General features: G+C 48.0%; 1 protein-coding gene across 1 annotated transcript; it reads left to right on the plus strand.

The window, feature by feature from the left end:
* Positions 1-3,738: 3,738 nt before the first annotated feature.
* LOC123112102 (CBL-interacting protein kinase 16) lies at positions 3,739-5,632 on the plus strand. The gene has a single exon (XM_044533022.1). It carries the CDS (start codon positions 4,003-4,005, stop codon positions 5,344-5,346), a length of 1,344 nt encoding a protein of 447 aa, XP_044388957.1. The 5' UTR covers positions 3,739-4,002; the 3' UTR covers positions 5,347-5,632.
* Positions 5,633-18,586: the final 12,954 nt, after the last annotated feature.

The raw sequence follows: 18,586 nt of genomic DNA on the forward strand, positions 1-18,586 counted from the left end.
AACTTCATTCAGATTAGCCCCTGCAATTTTTATACATAAACTCCTCAAACACAAAATTCACCATTTTGCACTGCATACTAACATGCTCCAAACTGCACTGTAATTCACATGAACCGCAACAAAGAAAGTCGTGCAACGGCGACCACCAGGGAGGGTTGAGGACTGCATCAAGAGTCGTCGTGGTCCTCCTAGCGGAAACTGGTGAACTGCAAGCCTGAAAAATAAATCAAACACCACACATCAGATTAGCGAACTACAAGATGTCGGCAGTGAGGAAGAGATGGCTGATCTCGGATTGGGCATGTTTCCAGTGAATCCACGCAAGAGAAGAGGAGGTAGCTGCGTCGGGACCAAGGAGCAGCACCGGATCGGGAGGTGGTGGAGGAACGGGGAGGCAAGAGTCGCCGGTAACCTCCCCTAGCTTGCCGGATTCGGTGGATGGTGGTCGGTGGAGGGCGGCGAGGCGGATCCGGCAGCTAGCTGACGCAGGGCCCGACATGGACTGCGACACAGATCGGGCGACCGGAGGATGAAGGGGAGGAGGGAGAAGTGGCTGCTGTCCAGGACGGCATCGGAATCTGGCGATGCAGCGGTAGTCAGGGGTGTTGGCGGATCCAACCAGAGTAGCAGAGGAGGTGTCGTCGCGGTGCCAGAGGGCGGGGGGCGGGGTTTGCTAGACCTTGCGGACGAGGTTGGCGGAGGGGAGGGGAGGCTAGCAGGCACCGGAGAAGGTGGGGAGGGTGGGGCTGCCGGTGGGCGGGGAAGAAGGAAGTGGATCCAGGAGGTGGCGGCGATTCGGGGAGGAAGAGGAGGCGCGGCGGCGTCGGCTTGGAGGAAGTGGAGGCTTGGTGACCCCGGCCGGGAGGAAGAGGAGGCGCGGGGAGGGAGGCGACGCGGCGGAGGAGGGAGGCGGCGCTGCGGCGCGGGAGTTGGGCCGACGGTGCAGGGGGTGGGGGTTGCCCGACAGCGCGGGAAGGAAGGTGGAGGTCGTGCGGGAGTGGGAGGTGGTGCTCGACCACAGGATAAGGTGGGAGGGGAGGACTTTTTTTTCTGACCCACGCAGTTCGGTCGGGTGTTTAGCATGGTTAGTCTGTAGCTATGGGATGGGTGGAGGTGTTAGCAGAATAAGGTTCGGGTGTGCAGAATAAGGTCTTAAGGGGTGTTATCATAATAGACCCACCATATATATATATATATATATATATATATATATATATATATATATATATATATATAGCCAGTAGCATCGGATAGATATACGAAAACTTGTTGTTCGACCAATCTATCGGAGAAGGAGAGGTCGATCACTTCTCTGTGTTCATGACGATCTTTTGTACTTAATGGTTTCCTTCATTTGCTTACTAGCTAGCTAGTGTGTCGAGTCCTCTCTATATGTAGCGTCGACCAAGCACGAAGATAAGAGAGGACACTCCTCTCTATTAGCTAGCTAACACAATATATGAAACCCCTAAATTAACCCTACAAAACCCCCCAAACCCCCCTCCCTTTCAGAAAAAAACAAACCCAGACCGTGAACTGCTGACGCGTGGAGGCCTTTTGGTCCCGGTTGGTGGCACCAACCGGGACAAAAGGTCCCCCTGCCTGGGCAAGCCGCTACGGCCACGTGGAGCCCTATCTGTCCCGGTTCCCGATCGAACCAGGACTAAAGGTGGAGGGCTTTAGATACGACCCTTTAGTCCCAGTTTGTGAACCAGGACAAATGGCCCTCACAAACCAGTTCGAATAGCCCTTTTTCTCCTAGTGGCAGATAGGGCCCCGGATATAACACCAAGAACACAATTGGTAATAACACATACAATGACCTCATTGGAGACACTTAGGCCACCGTCTCTTCCCTTAAAACCTGTTGAACCTTGTAAGGGCCTTAGTTTAAGGCCGGGCGATAACCTTTTGCTAAAACATATGGCATTTCATAGCCAAATTTTGACAAAATTGCATACAATACCCTAAAAACAGAAATTGTAGCTAGGTCCCTCCTTTTTGCAGATAGGGCCCCGAATATATCACCAAGACCACAATTGGGTAGTAACACATACAATGACCTCATTAGAGACACTAAGGCCACCGACTCTGATGCAAACCTTGATGGCGACGAGTAAGGGAACAAAGGCCTCCCCGCAGGGTTGAACAAGGCACTCGGAAAGCTACCTCAAACAACACTTGATCGATGATAATAGAACCCACACCCATCGCCACCTTGACGGTGGGAGGAGCGATTATGACTCTGGGTTTAGCTACACTGGTGGCATAGTGAGCTTACTGAATAAACTCGTGTCGGATCTACAGCCCATGCCAATCCCAACCATGGACGACAACCAAAATAAACAACCCGACGTCGATCAAGTGTAGCTCACAAATGCTAAGATGAAGTGTTGACATGACATGTCGCCAAACATCATGGAGTCAAATGAAAACCTAGACCTAAACTACCTCTACTAACCACAATGATGTCCCAACCACCTCTCCCATTCCCACCATGACCATCGTCGAGGGAGGAGTGGATAGGTTTGGACGAGAAACTCGTTGCTTGAGAGCTTACCTATCAATCTCAAGCTCGACTCATTTGATCTTGTGTTCGTTTGCTAATGAACCAAGCCGAACAACAAATGTAACTTGCTAAGATTAACAAACGTAACGAGCGAGCTCGCAAGTTTCATGAGCAACTCGTTTTGCTTGTTAAAATTCACCGGGGGGGGGGGACCCATTAAGCCATTATTGCTATTAATTGCCAAGGCTCAGCCGCTTAGCCTAGTAACCCCAATTTCATGTTGCCCATCGGCCACCTTATCCCTCTTTTACACTTGGCTTGCCTAGTCGAAGTCGAATGAGTAGCCCATTATAAATTGTGTGTAATATTGTTGAGTCGTGCACTTCTATAACGAGTGCTCACGTGCTTAACGAGCATTAAAATAATCGAGTTGATCATGAATTTTATCTTGTTATAAGTACCGAGCTTTACAAACCGAGCCTTGACAATCGCGAGCTTAAAGAGTTGAGCCTTAACGAGTCGAACACCTCAGTAAAGAGGGATCATTGGACTCAAGGTGACTCTTGAAAAAGGGTTGGAGAGAGAAGCGGAAATGAAAGCATCCGTTTGAAAAATAGTTTGACCATAGCCTAGCAACCATAGAGGGGGCCATAGGAGGTCAACGATGTGCCTCCTCGGTCAAGGGATCCTCAAAGGGCAGTTAGGGGAGGAGGGTCAACAGTGGCTTCAATAGAATTGGCAAGGAAAACATTGTGTTTTTTTCCTGAGAACTAGGAAAAGAGTGGTTAAGAGGTTCGCGAAGATGAAGATTCATTGGACGTTGGACCGTTGACGCCGCGGAAGGCTGCCGGGTGTTTCGTGCAAAGCAAATGCCCGGTCCAACCAAGTTCACATGTCTGGCCGCATTCGTTAAACGTTGAACGGGTATAGTAATCGGCCCAATTAGCCGGCAGACACGCCCCCTTCACCACCTTCCGTGCTGCTGCAACCTGAAGCAACAAACCCCCCTCCACCACTGATGGGCCGTCACCGGGCTACTCTTCCTCCACCACTCCCAACCTCGCACCTCGACGCCTTCACATTTGTCCCCTCTCGCCTGCACCGCCCGGCGCGTCGTCCACCCGACCCCACACGCCCCTGACCCAGCTAGCCTGCTAGCCACCTGCACACCTCTCCTTCTCCACCGCCCCGCACCACACCGCCCTCGGCCATCACGCCAGTACAAATAAGCGACCGGCTGCGGCGTACCCCACGGTGCCGAACCAGTGTGCCGCCCTCCTCAAACCAGCAACGCCCGCGTCAAACCCATGTGCCCGCTCCCATCTACGCGCCACATCTCTGCGTGCCGAGCGCCACTAGCCACCATGACGCGTGCCAACCCCGCCTAGTTAAATCCCAGACGAGTAGCAGCAGCAGCAGCAGTGGTAGTGATTAGTGAACTTCCAAAACAAGTTAACAACTTCCGAGCAATCCTCGTGGCAGAGCAGCCGGCAATGGCGAGAGGGCGGGAGGGCGAGGTGAGGAACCTGGTGCTGGGCAAGTACGAGCTGGGGCGGATGCTGGGGCAGGGCTCATTCGCCAAGGTCTACTACGGCCGCGACCTGCGCGACGGCCAGAGCGTGGCCATCAAGGTCATCGACAAGGCCCGCCTCCGCCAGACGGACGGCATGGTGGAGCAGCTGCGCCGGGAGATCTCCATCATGCGCATGGTGCGCCACCCCAACGTCGTCGGCATCCGGGAGGTGCTCGCCAGCCGCCAGCGCGTCTTCGTCGTCATGGAGTACGCGCGCGGCGGGGAGCTCTTCGCCAAGGTCGCCCGCGGCCGCCTCACGGAGGACGCCGCCCGCAAGTACTTCCAGCAGCTCGTCGCCGCCGTCGCCTTCTGCCACAGCCGCGGCGTCGCGCACCGGGACCTCAAGCCCGAGAACCTGCTGCTGGACGAGGAGGGCCGCCTCAAGGTCACCGACTTCGGCCTCGCCGCGCTGCCCGAGCAGCTGCGCCACGACGGCCTGCTCCACACGCAGTGCGGCACCCCGGCCTACGTCGCGCCGGAGGTGCTCCGGAAGCGCGGCTACGACGGCGCGCGCGCCGACATGTGGTCCTGCGGCGTCGTGCTCTACGTCCTGCTCTGCGGCTTCCTCCCCTTCCAGCACGACAACTACGTCAAGATGTACCAGAAGATCTTCAAGGGCGAGTACCAGATGCCGCCCTGGGTCTCCGGCGAGGCACGCCGCCTCATCGGCCGCCTGCTCGCCGTCGACCCCGCCAAGCGCATCTCCATCCCGGAGATCATGCTCACGCCCTGGTTCAAGAGGGGGTTCGTGCCGCCCGTCCCCTCCTCCCCCGCCACGCCCAGGAAGTGGGACGACGACAACGCCGCCGCCCTCATCGACGGCAGCGAGGACAGCTCCGGCAACATCTCGCCGCGGACGTGCAATGCGTTCCAGCTCATATCCTCCATGTCCTCCGGGTTCGACCTGTCGGGGCTGTTCGAGAGCGAGCAGAAGGCCGCGACGGTGTTCACGTCCCGCGCGCCGGCGGCCACCGTGTTCCACAAGCTGGAGTCCGCGGGCAAGGCGCTGAGGTACAACACGACCAGAGGGAAAGGATGGAGGATCAGAATGGAGGCCAAGGCCGACGGCGCGAACGGGCGGCTCGCGGTCACCGCGGAGGTGTTCGAGGTGGCCGCCGACGTGACCGTGGTCGAGTTCGCGCACGACGGCGGCGACGCGCTCGATTTCAACAAGTTCTGCGCCGAGGACGTGCGCCCTGGGCTCGCGGACATCGTCTGGGCGTGGCAGGGCGACGTGCCCGCCTTGCCGGGCGCCGTCGCGTGATCCCAGGCCGTTCCGGCGTTCGTTTTGTCTGTGCATACAAATGGGGCAAATTAGTGATGCTGTGTAGGACTTGCCCGATCGGTGCACCAGCTTGGGCTGTAAATTTTAGTGCTACTAGTTTCTTCGGGGCAGCCAACTCTGACTAGAGTGCTAAGGCTCGGTGTAACGTGCAGAGCAACTTGAAGAGAGAGGTGTTTGTAGATGACGATACTTGCGAGGATTTGTGCGTGATGTATACGTCCGGCGATCGATGTGTACATATATGCAAAGTTTTGTTCCTGATCAATTCAGCTTTTGTTCCCGGGGATTCGATTCGATGATCACATGGTCGATGGTCCTCTCTATATTTCAGATTCTTATCAGTTGAGTTGATGTGACGAAAATGAACTGCTAGGAATCGTGCTGCGTACTGCCTTTTTGTTCTGCTATAAGTGGAGTGCATCTATGATTACTCAGCTTAGAGCATCTTCAGCCACGTGCCTCTAATTCGACCCTCCAAACATCGCGGACACGTCTGGTTAGTGATGGGGCATGTCCATTTTGAGTCCCTGTTTATTCGTCCGCGCAGCCACAATCCTCATTTCTTTCTCATATATCCGGTCACTTGCACACGATTGATAGAGATAAAGAGAGAAATAAAAGAATGAATAACGAAAGAGAAAATGTGGTCTGGGATGGGGCCCCGTCCTATGTGGCGGATTGTCCGGGCGCTTCCGGGCGTGTCCGCGAGCCCTCATATCCTTTCCATATTTGAGATGGATATTAGGGTTCGCGGACAACCCGGACATATAGGACGTGTTTGGTTACCTGGATGGCTCTAGTCTGCATGGCATGGGGGATCCTGGGTGAGCGTGGCATGTTTGAGCCGATGCAAAGACGAGTTGAGATGTGTGTTTGGTAAGCTGCATGATATGTATGCATGAGAGATGCCATATACAACAGATGTTGTTTGGTAAGCTGCATTTGAGCTTAATTATATATGAACTTTTCTCTTACAATTTCAAGCATTCCAATTGAATCTGGATGGTTCCATGGACAAAAAACAACAAGTAAAATAAGCCCGGACTTAAATCTGAAGCAGAGCTCAAGTTGTAATTTTATTTACAGTTTTGCTAGAACTCATCTACTCCCTCCTTTCCGGTTTATAAGGCTCAATTCAAAAATCTCACCAACCAAGGTAGATGGTGAGTGGTGAAATACTTTTTGTAGTTTGCAAAAGCACCCAATTAATGCTCTTGTTATCCTCAAAAAAGTATGTTTACCAATGCATTAATTGCAATGCATGCATGCATAAATTACATGCATTGATCAATTTTTTCTTAATACTTGCATGCAATGATTTAATGCACCTTGGAATCTGAACATGTGATGAGAAACAACCAAATTGAGCCTTATAAAATGGAAAAACTAAAATTTTGAGATAAGCCCTATAAATCGGAAAGAAGGGAGTAGATGAGATATAGTTTGGTCTCATTCACCTTTTATAGCCATTGGATGTGATGCTATAAGATGCGTGTATGCTGATGTGGGTTGTATTTGTTCTTGTTTTCAAAGTGAATGAGACCAAATTATATCTCATCTAGATGAGTTCTAGGCACTCCCTTTTATTTATCACAAATTTCTGAAGCCAATCAAAGCCTAAACTGAAATCTGAACCAACAAAGCTCAAACGGCGGAGAAAAGCGGCGCCCGATGGGAACTCGATGGTAGTTGCGGCTCACGGCGCTAGATGCTCCCCTCACCCCTATTTCCTCTCGATCGGTGGAGGGTAGGCTGACGAGCTCCAGCGAGCTCATCCACAGGGCAGGCCGCACGCGGCTATTGAGGAGTTCAACGGCGGAAACCGATGATGTCGAGGCAGGAAGGCGAGCCCCCGGCATGGGTGTGGAGGAGCGCCGACGGCAGAGATTGGGCCGGTGCCGGGACGAGCTCCGTCGAGCTCGTCCGCAGGGCTAGGCGCGCACGGCTATGGCGGAGTTCGGCGGTGTTGAGGCGACTACGGAAACCAACGATGTCGAGGCGGGGAGGCGAGCGCCCGCTTTGGACGTGGAGGAGCGCCGGCGACAGGGATTGGACCGGCGGCGGGCAAGGGAGCTCCGAGCTACGATGCGGGGCTTAGACGACGTCGGCGGTGGTTGGTTTCTCGAGTCGATGCGTGAGAGAAAGAAAAAGGAAAGAGAATGAGAGGTTGCGGTTGAGGCATGGATGCAGGCACAGGCCTGGCCCCCGAATATGCTGGATTCTTGCGTTCCCCTCAGCCTGGCTGAGAGGGCTCATTTTGCATGTATCAGGCCAGGCTGAGGAGGCCGCACAGGTAACCAATCACGCTGAAATTTGCATCGCGGATGCGAGCCAAGTGCGAGGCAGTCATCCAAACACGCCCATAGGGAACATATGAGGGGCCTAGTTGGGCCATGTTTTTCTTCTCTCTCCTGTCCGGTGACTGACCGGGCGCGTCCGCGGGCATAAGGGAGATGGTTTAAGGCTTCCGGCTGTAGATGCTCTTGCCTAAGCCATTTTGTATGGGTCAAGAGGATTAGGCTATTCATAATGGGAGTAACTTATAGCAAGTAAATAACTTTACTCCAAGATAAATTTGTTTATGTGGCAGCTAGTTAACAAAGCTATGTTTGTGATAACATATTATGTTACATCACATGGGACTTCCTGAAAAAATTGAGTCTACATGCTAATAGATGATAGTAACACTTTGCACTACGAAGTTAGTAGTAATATAGACTAGTGTTATATCCATTAATTAATGAGTTTGGAGTTGCTTTCACAAACAAAAGTGAAATGAAATCACAATGCATCTACTATCGTGGCATGATGTTTCCCAAGTGCTTCGCGACGACGGTGACCCAAAGCGATGCCTCATTCTTGATGTTGGAGTGAATGATAGACAGTAGCGTGGACTTGTGTTGGAGCACCCTAACATTTCACTCACACCAAAATGTCCAACAAATAAGCATTAAAACCCTAATTTTAAATATAGAACCATTTTTTGTGGTCCTCGATCTTGAAAGCCAATCCTTCTGCAATAGATTTCTTTGCCTCCTTGCTAGGCCCCAAGGCTTGTTTTTGATTTGGTGAAGATGCCCAACAAACCATGACTAAAAGAAAGTGCCCAACAAACACGGGCGGAAAAAAATGCCCAACAACTGATATGAAGTCTTCCCTTTTGTCGTTTCAAAGTGCCTGGCCTCCATACTCCTTTTAATTAAGGGCAAAGGGACCCTAATAGTTGTATTTCTAATTGCAATCATTTTGCTACTTTTTAAAGGGGCCCTAATAATTGTACTCATTGTGTATTTTTGCCTAAGGAAAACATAGGCTTGTACGCGGTCGGTATCAGCAGAATAGATACTTATATTTATGTTAGAATTATGGAGTACTATTGAACTATGCCAAAATAAATTATCAGATAAAATATTACATTATTAAGCCAGACATGATGACAAGGGCCGAAGACCGGCGGGAGCAGCACACCTTTCTCACTAACCACTTATTTATTTTTGTATGTTTGGCGATTAGCTCAAATGCTGTGGGTAGAATATGAGCCAACTCTCTTGATTAGCCATCAATTCGATTCCAGTCGAGTCGAGCTCGCTTAGTTTTAGAACACTCGTTTTAGAATAGGTGTCCCGGGAAGCATTTGGACCTTATTAGTGTTTGAGTTTTCCTTTCAAGCACGTTAATCACAGAAAAAAGGATCTCTGAGAGCTCAGACGCCCGAGTACACTCCACGAAATGACGATCAAAATTACCAAGCGGTCAGCTTGATAAGCTACCAACGAAAATTATACTCAATGAAATTACCAAGCGGCCAGCTTGGTAAGCTACCAACAAAAAATGCAATCAATGAAATGACGATTAAATTTCATTGCTCCACTGTTGCAAGCTGTTCATTCACCTCTTTGGCGCTCCCATGTCACCACCATGCGTTGCGTGCCACTGGTGAACTCCCAGCGACCGTGACACCAAATGCTGCACCAACACGTACCTGAACGGCGCCAACGTCGTCAAAGCTCCACGCAGGAGGGGAGAAAATGTGCCAAGAAAAAGGTGAACGGACGTGTTTTAGTTTTATTGGACTCCCCTTGACTGCTGCTATGTGTGCTGTTCGGGCTCTTGAAGCTTCTGTCTTGTCATTTTCACCTACGTGGTTCTGGCGGTGCTGCTGACTCTGCACTCCCAGTTTCCAGCGACGCTCCCGATCGATAGATCTCGGGGTTAACTTGCTTTGTCAGTGTCACCGGGTCGTCTCCGGTTGCTATGTTCCGGATAAGCGTTAATCCCGATTTGCATCCGAGATTGGCCAAACACTTCCGCCGCCTAATCCTAATCCTAATCCTGTTCGTCGTATCTAGCGGGGAAAGGTCGAAATGCATGTGCAGCTCGTCGTCGATTTTGACATCTTCCTAATGAATTGCAGTAGGGTGCATTGTATTTGAGCAAAGTGATGCACCACTGGCACTGGCAGGCATCTTCCGCGGATAAGGACGATGCAGTTTGGGCATGGAATGGGCGCTGCTCCGGGAGCTTTTGTCCGGCCGAGCAGGTTCAGGATGTGGGCATTTCTTGCAGGAGAGAAACTGCGTGTGGGCTCTTTTCAGACGGAGAGAGAGATGTACCTAAATCAGGGAAAACTCAAAACGGTGCCCGGGCTCATCTGCACCCACGCTTAGAAAAAAATTCAAAAAAAAATACTAGAAAAATTTAAAAAATTTAAATTTTTTGTGGTGGTAGATAATTTGATGCGTGAGGTGCGCCCCAAAATTCAACTCATTTGGACATCTGAGCAGCTCTCGGCAAATGAGTTGAATTTTGGGGCGCACCTCACGCGTCAAATTATCTACCACCACAAAAAAATTTGGAATTTTTTGAATTTTTTTAATATTTCTTTTGAATTTTTTTCTAAGCGTGGGTGCAGATGAGCCCGGGTGCAGATTAGCCGCACTCCTAAATCAGCCCCAATGCAGTTACGGCTAACGTTCGAATGCGTATGTATGGCCGCTACTGCACCGAGAATCTTTCAGTTTCAGGTGTGTCGTGTGAGCTTCAACTGGCGAGTGTCTTGTTTGCACAGGAACATTGGGATCACATTGAGATCAGGTGGCTTTGGGCATTGTGATCGGGAACCATCATGCATCGCGGGAAGGGCTCTCGCTTTGGTGGATCCGATCGGATTGGTTGTTTAGGCGAAGGAAAAGGTCCTGTCAGTGCATGCTTATCCGGTTATCCTGAGATCCTTCGCCCATGCGGTCGGAGATATGGTCCATTTTTTATGGAATGTGGCCGCTAACCACTGCTGCTATTTTTTTGCATACTGGCGAAAAGTACAGGGTAGGAACAAAAGAGCGCATGTAATGACATCGCCCCAGGAGATAAGATTAGCATGCATGTACGTAGTTCCAACACGGTTATCTCCAAATGAGTGACTTCTGTTCGTCCTAATCCATCTTTTTGGTTGATCCATAGTGCAAGATAAAACATAGTGCACATGTATTCCTGGTCACGGTGAGAGAGCGCGTATCTAATCTAGTACTCCCTTCGTAAACTAATATAAGAGCATTTGGATTACTATTTTAGTTATCTGAACACTCTAATATTAGTTTACAGAGGGAGTAATAATAATAATATAACATTTCAAGACAGGGATTCGGCGACGTGTACAGATGACCCGTCCCGTCCGTCACACAAATGGTTTCACCGTGTGCAAAAAGGAAGATGAACGGATGAACATGCCGCAAGAGGGCCACACTTTCTGTTACAAAAACGGCAGGTGCTGAACTGCTGATGCTTCCATCCAACCAGAATAAGATAAGATATGCAGATGCTCCGGAAAATATCTGGACCCCTAGCCGTTTAACAAAGCTAATAAGCTATGCGCTGACGCGAGCAGGAACCGGGAGCCGGAACGTCAACTTGGACGATTATTTAGCGGGCGGGGATGGTTAGGCCGGCACTCGTTTTCGTTAATCATCCTGCGCCTGCAGCATGATTCCATTTGGCTTGGCAGAGAGCAGCAAATTCCGGTGTCCTTTTGTTTTTGGGAATCAACAAATTCCGGTGTCTTGCGGGAACGTCGGCAACCGGCGACGCCCAAGGGCACAGGCGCAGGCACCTGATACGTGCGGGTCGCGCCCAGGGAGTCCGTGCAAGCAGAAGCAAAGCAGCTGTAACGAGTGACGGCAGCGGTCGCGTCGGAGAAGACGGATGCCGGCCGGAGTGGACGCTGGCCGGGTCGCTGGCACAGTGACAGGTAGGGATGACGTTGTTCCTGACAGGTAGGGATGATTGTAACTCAGTGGCACATCTTCTGGCTACCCATGGTGTCCATATGTCCGAGGGAGGTACCATGTATTGGCATGACGTTGTTCCTGGCATTGTATCTTCTGTGGTAGCCATCGATCTAGCTGCTTCTGCTTTTGTATGTTAATAAAGCTAGGTTATTGTTTAAAGAAAAGATCTCTCCTGTAGGTCAATACCATCAAAATTCCCAGCTTCACGGTACGTGCTACCCGTGGGCTCTCAGCTAGGTTTCTTTTTGCCTCTTGTCGGCGCCCCTGCCAGTCTGCCTCTTCTCCTATGGTCCTAGAACCATAGAGGCGCGGTGGATATCGGCCCTTGTCGGTGAGAGGACTCTGTTTTTAGATGTTTTTTTTAGTTTTGTTAGGGTATGTGTCATGCTCAGGAAGACGATGCGGAGGCGACTTCTTGAATATGTAATAAGGTTCTCCCCACCTCCTGAATCCCAATATCTGATTTTCCTCCTCTAATCGACACCTAATCGACCCCTCAAAAGCTTTAGAGCATCTACAGACGGGCACCCAAACCCGCTTCAAATGCCCGGGCGAACGTCCCGGTTACTGACCAGTCACAAAAATGCGGCCTAGACGGGCGCCTCAAACATGCCTCAAACGCCAGGGCTGACCGGCGCCCCTCATATACGGCCCAAGTATGGGCGAATAAAGGAGCGCCCGGGCGCGTCGTCCATGTCGGACCCGACAGCCCTACCCCACCTCAAAATGCACCAAATCCACCCCTCGACCTACCGAATCCATTTGCTCTCTCCTCTCTTCTTCCTCCTCCGTGACAGCTGTCTCGCCGCTCCGCCGCTGCGTGCACTCCGCAACCGCTCTTAGCCTCTACACCACCAGCACAGGCACAACAGTCCTCTCCCCCATCCTCGTCACCAGCCCGGACGCCACCGCGATACGTCCGACAACTCCCTGACTCCGCCTTGCGTTCTATGTGTTCAACACACTGTCGGACCTAGTTTTTTCTAATTTTATTAGGCAAAACGATGAATTTTGACCCTTCACCGGACAAGGAGTATGGTTGACGGAGCTTGATCAAAAGATTCAAGATGAGTTCTTCGAATCCTTGAATTTGGACGAAGAAGTGGACATGATCATGCTCATGAGCATGCAAGAGGAAATGGACTGGCAGGTGGAGCATATTCTCAACTTTAAGGGCTCAATCAAAGGAAGAAGAGTGATCAATTGGGATAGGGTATCCGGAGCACGGCTACTGCAGAGAGACTACTCTGCTCCGAACCCAACTTTCCCGGATGATCCATGGTTTCGTCGCCGTTTTCACGTGCACAAACCATTGTTTTTGCACATCGTGGAGGGAGTGGAGTGTGCAACTCCCCTTTATAATCACGCACTAACCATACACGCATCATGCACGATCACGATGACTCACGTCTAGGGATGTAAACGGATCGGATCGAATCGGATAATGCTTTTACCATATCCATTACCATATTTTTTGGTCGGATTCGGAGCGGAGCGGATAATGACCGGATGCGGATTCGAATGCGGATTATGTCGGACTACGGATTCAGAGCGGAAGCGGATAAATTCGAATCGGAAACGGACTAAAATTATCGGATGATACGCGCAAAGACATGATTTATTTCTACTAAGCAAACAATATGAAAACACTTTTTCGTCCAAGCGCATAACAGTAGAGAGTGGCATTTTAAAGTTATAAATCACCAGTATAGCAATAATATGTAGTGCCGATAAGATGTGGATAGCATTACACATAGAGTCCAAGACAAAGGTCGTACTTAAGAAATACTTAATTCAATCGAAGTTTTTATTTATTATGAAAGGCAAGTATCCGATCAAGTAGAAGCCGGTAATCATCCTTGATTTCTCTTCAACATGGTGTTCTTCCAATCCATTGGCATCACCCTGTGGGAATGATAAGAGATATTAGATGCTACACTTGACAATCAGATAAATTATTGATACTTAGCTGTGGACAATTAAGTAGTTCGAATGCACATGCGTCAATTCTGAGGTGTATATATCCACATGATTAATCTGTAACTTCTTAGTGTGTGTGTATATATAGAGAAGAGAAACATCAAGCACCAGATATTGCATTGATGCACGTACTATACATACATGACTAATTCAATTATATTGATATCTGATCGGTAACTAGCAACATACATATTCAATCATGAGTACAAATGTATATATAAATGTAAATCTAACCTGATCGGCATGTGATTCGTAACTAGCAAGTAGCAACACACATATAGAAGGCATATATTAGTAAAACTAATCCATATGTGTAAAGAGGATACATGCTGGCAATATATACTAACATACATCAGAGAATTGCCGGTATAACTGCATACCTAAACTTCTTGCTCCTGATGCAGTTTATCAGCCTCCTATTCAAGATCCGTTCCTTGATTATCCTATGTATCAGCAGCATAAAATTTAAGGAAAATATTGTTATTACTTAAAAGAAATAAAATAGCAGTAATGTTCAAGAGGCAATCAGACATACTTGCACAGCTAGCCTCTCCCCTAAAGTTGAAGTACTCATGGTATAATGGAAATTGTCATCATCACTGCCAGCTTCTGCTTGTGACTACAAAGTCCAGGAAATATATTAGCATTAGATGATGTATAGGGAATTAATGATCATGAAGGCAAGTCCCTTGAAAAATTAGTAAGAGCGGTAGAGAGGGCAGGGCCTTACCTTTTCGTCAAGCTGTTCCTCAAGACTCATATTAGCAATAAGTGTTTCCACAACCTCCAGATCGTTCACAATAGAACCAAGTCTATCCCCTCTTTTATTGTCATTTTTCCTAGATGCAGCAACCCAGTCCTTTGTACATATTAATGCTTCTACCACATGGGGGTCGAGACGACTGTGGAATGGATCAATAACATGACCACCGACACTGAAAGTTGCTTCCGAGGCAACAGTGGACACTTGTATGGCCAAAACATCACGAGCAAGCATTGATAACACAGGATATACATCTTGATGTGTTTTCCACCATGATAAGATATCAAAGTTCTCAAAAGCAACCTTTGAAAGCCTTACTGTAGCTTCTGCCATGTACTTATCCAAGTCAGTGTCGCCATCATTAGACCCATGAGTGCCCTGCTGAGACAGAAAATAATCATCTTCATCTTCTACCATAAGATCAGTCACACCTTCTTGGGAAGTGGTAGTACAGCTAGGTCCATCATTGCTCTGTGAATACTTAGAAGCATATGCTTGGTACATCTGCTTCACAGCAATAATCAACTCTTCTACTTTACCACGATACATTAGTTCCCCATGAACCTTTCTCATGTAATGTTCAATTCCACTTCTCTTGTATCTAGGGTCAAGAAAGAAGACAACCGCAAGAGCAAGATTTGACTTCCTCCAGTACTTATCAAATTTAGTTTGCATAGAAGCTGCCATCTTTTTAATAGTAGTATCACTACTTTTACGCCAACCAGAAATTAAAGCCTTGATCTCGCAGAAGCCTTTATAGAATAAGTTTGATGTTGGATATTGATTACCTGATAGTAGAGTAGTGAGATCATCAAACTTCTTCAAGCATCTACAAATAGTAAGCGCCTTGTCCCAATCATCAGCTGTTGGAGCAAACTTATTAAACTTCTTTTTGTCAATCTCATGCAACCTATCAAAGGCCTTCTTATAATGTAGGGCATCACTCAACATGTGGTATGTAGAATTCCACCTCGTTTGGACATCCAGCCGTAGACCTTTTTCTGTGGACAACCCACACTCGGATGCACACTTATAGAATTCCTCCTATTTTACTGCCAAAACAAATGCCTTAACACCCCAAACTGCATTTGAAATTTGATCAAGACCATCTCTAGCAACCAAATTAAGAACATGATTTGCACATCTCACATGAAAGAATTCACCGTCACATACTAGAGGGGAATACTCTTTCAGTTTACTAATGACATGTTTAACACAAACTTCATTTGAAGATGCATTGTCCAAAGTAAGAGAAAACATTTTTTTCTCAATAAACCAGCGCAAAATGCTAACAATAAATTCTCCAGACATGTTAAGACCAGTATGGCACCCTTCTACATGCATAAATTTGATGATCCTTTTCTGAATAATCCGTTCATCATCAATCCAATGCAAAGTGACACACATGTACCCTTTATTCTGATTTAATGTCCACATGTCCATTGTGGTGCTAAAATGACAGTTAATTGTTTTGAAATACTCATACAGCTTATCCTTTTCTGTTTCAAACATAGCCACTATTTCATTTCTAACAGTAAGGATTTGATGAAGTCATGGAAGTATTCATGCTCAACAATATTAAAGGGATATTCATGCATGATTATTGCCAAGTGGAGCTTTCTCAAGGAAGACTCTTGGTCGTACTTATAAGCCTCAACAGCAACAGAACCATGTTCCTTCTTCTCTACTTTGAGCAACTGTTAGCCTGACTTCACACTATGCATCTTAATATGGTTCAAGAAGACTGATGTCCCATTCCTGCTATTTCTCTTTGCATCATAAGTGCAGTACTTGCATTTAGCCCATGCTTCCTTAACTTTCTTGCTATCTACCACCACTATCTTGAAAAACTTATCAAAATGGTCTCAACATTCTGATGTGGTCTTCTTTTGTTTCTTCCCTACAGGCTCATCGACTCCTGCATCCTGAATATCGCCCTCCAGATCAATCACTTCATTTGCAACTTCATTTTCACTGCCAATATTCAGCGGCTCTTCATCTTGACTTTCAGCTGGGGGTGATACAACCATACTGTGAACTGAACCTGCACTTGTTCTTTCAGATGTTGATCTTTTCCCCAATATCTTATTCAGACGATCTATAAAAAGAATAACAATACAAAAGTAATCAGTCACTTTTTAATGATCAAAGGAATTAATATATGAGAAGGATTGGCAAGAAAGACATTAAACATCATAAATTCAGTGTTTTGTAGTCTATTAAGATAAAGCCTACTTGACTACTACAAACTTGCCATTGTCATGTATGGGTATCGATCATGGCCGTGAGCAACACTGATTTTGCTCCGCGCGAATCTAAACTGAATAGTACGTGGGTGCCGAAGTGAAGTGGCATGCTGCAGTTTGCCTGCAACTGAAGCCAACTTACACATGTGCCAGAATGTTTTTCTATCCTGATAAGTTGAACTAGTTGGGTGTGTCGGTTCAGTGTTTAAGTCAGGTTTGTGTTGCCAAGTGGATCTTGCATAAATGTTCAGGAATTTGTTCTACAGAAAAGGTTGGCTGAAAATTGAAGAAGAAAAGGGCAAGTGTTGGCCGGAACCAAATACTACTGTCTCTTTATGTCTCCTCTATTTTTCAGTTACTTTGTTTTTCTCTGGAAGTCTGAAGCATACATCTTTCTGAAATACAACATGTGTGTGAGTCCACAAACAGCAGACAGAGGCAAGAGAGATTGTGAGGGTCTGACCATAAATACATTGATTCAGCAAGACGTGTAAGTGCAAGAAGCTAACCCAAGGCCCAAGCAAGCAAGAAATCAGATTGATTTCTAGAGCTAGCTACTGTATTCATTGCTTCCAACCTGGTGAGTTTAGAGGAGTATGTGCGTACGTGCTAATGGTCACGTTCTATTGGCGTATTACTGATGGCGAACTGCGTCGATGCGAACCCACGTCGGATCCATGGAGACCGCCATCAAGACGGCGGACGTTGACCATCGTCGCTTCCGGGCTGCCGATCATGGCCGTGAGAAGCGCCGGCCACGCCCATCGAGGCTCTACGACGCTGGCGTGCATTTTGGCGTGGTGTGGGCGTGCAGCAGCGCATGGCGTCCATTGACAGATGACAGCCGGAAATGATCATAGATCATCGGTGCTTTACCTTGCACGGGACTATGTGCATCTACGAATTCACTTACCTCCGTTTTTGGCACCAACTGACTGGCCACGGCCACGGGCATCTTTCACCATGTTAAACCACCGGACTATCGGAGAGATCAGATATGCAGTCGGTGGCCGGGGAGAAGCAACAATGCAAGATGGCGATGGAGAGACCGAGAGAGGGATAAGTATGCGCTATCGCCGTTGTGCTACCAATTTTACAAGCGGTGATTGCGTACGAGATTATGGTAGAGTATATCCTAGGGGCGACTGCAAATCAACAATTACTAACTTAAGTTGGCATATGGACCGGGTCGTCTTGTCTGGGTCTGGGCTTATTTTATCGGATATAATCCGGTTTTCTTTCCTCGGATAATCCACAAAAAATAGCGGATAATCCACATCCGTCGGATACTAGGGATACCATATCCGCTACCATATCCGTCGGATATCCGATTGATCGAAATCCGTATCCGCATCCATATCCTGCGGATACACATAATTGCATACCATATCCTCAAAAATGGATGCGGATGCGGATTCGGCACGGAAATTATACGTACCATTTACATCCCTACTCACGTCAATATCACAACACAACTCTCTGACACGAATTAAACATAAAACTTTATATTACAAACCAGGGTCATGAGGACCCATAATATATCAGTCAAGAAAGCAAATATTATTTGAGTACACACATAGTTAGACAAGTTTTGCCTTAAGAAAGCTGAGCAAAACAATGACACTAGATCGAAAGGCAATGCCTCCTACCTGGGACCTCCGGACTACTCCTAGTCGCCGGTCTCCATGTAGTAGGCACCGTCGGGGTAACCAGCATCTGGGTCGAATGAAAAGAGTAGCAAAGCAACAGTGAGTACTCATCTGAAGTACTCGCAAGACTTACATCATATCTATACTAGACATGCATCGATATCAAAGGAAAGGGGTAATATATGTGGACTAAACTGTAGAAATGCCAGAATAAGGGGGGAGAAGCTCATCATATCAAAGACTACATCTTTCAGCAGTAGAAGATGTAGGGAAACATAGCATGCAATTTCAAAAAAA

This window comes from Triticum aestivum, chromosome 5B, assembly GCF_018294505.1.
Source record: "Triticum aestivum cultivar Chinese Spring chromosome 5B, IWGSC CS RefSeq v2.1, whole genome shotgun sequence".
In the NCBI taxonomy this organism is placed as follows: Eukaryota; Viridiplantae; Streptophyta; class Magnoliopsida; order Poales; family Poaceae; genus Triticum; species Triticum aestivum.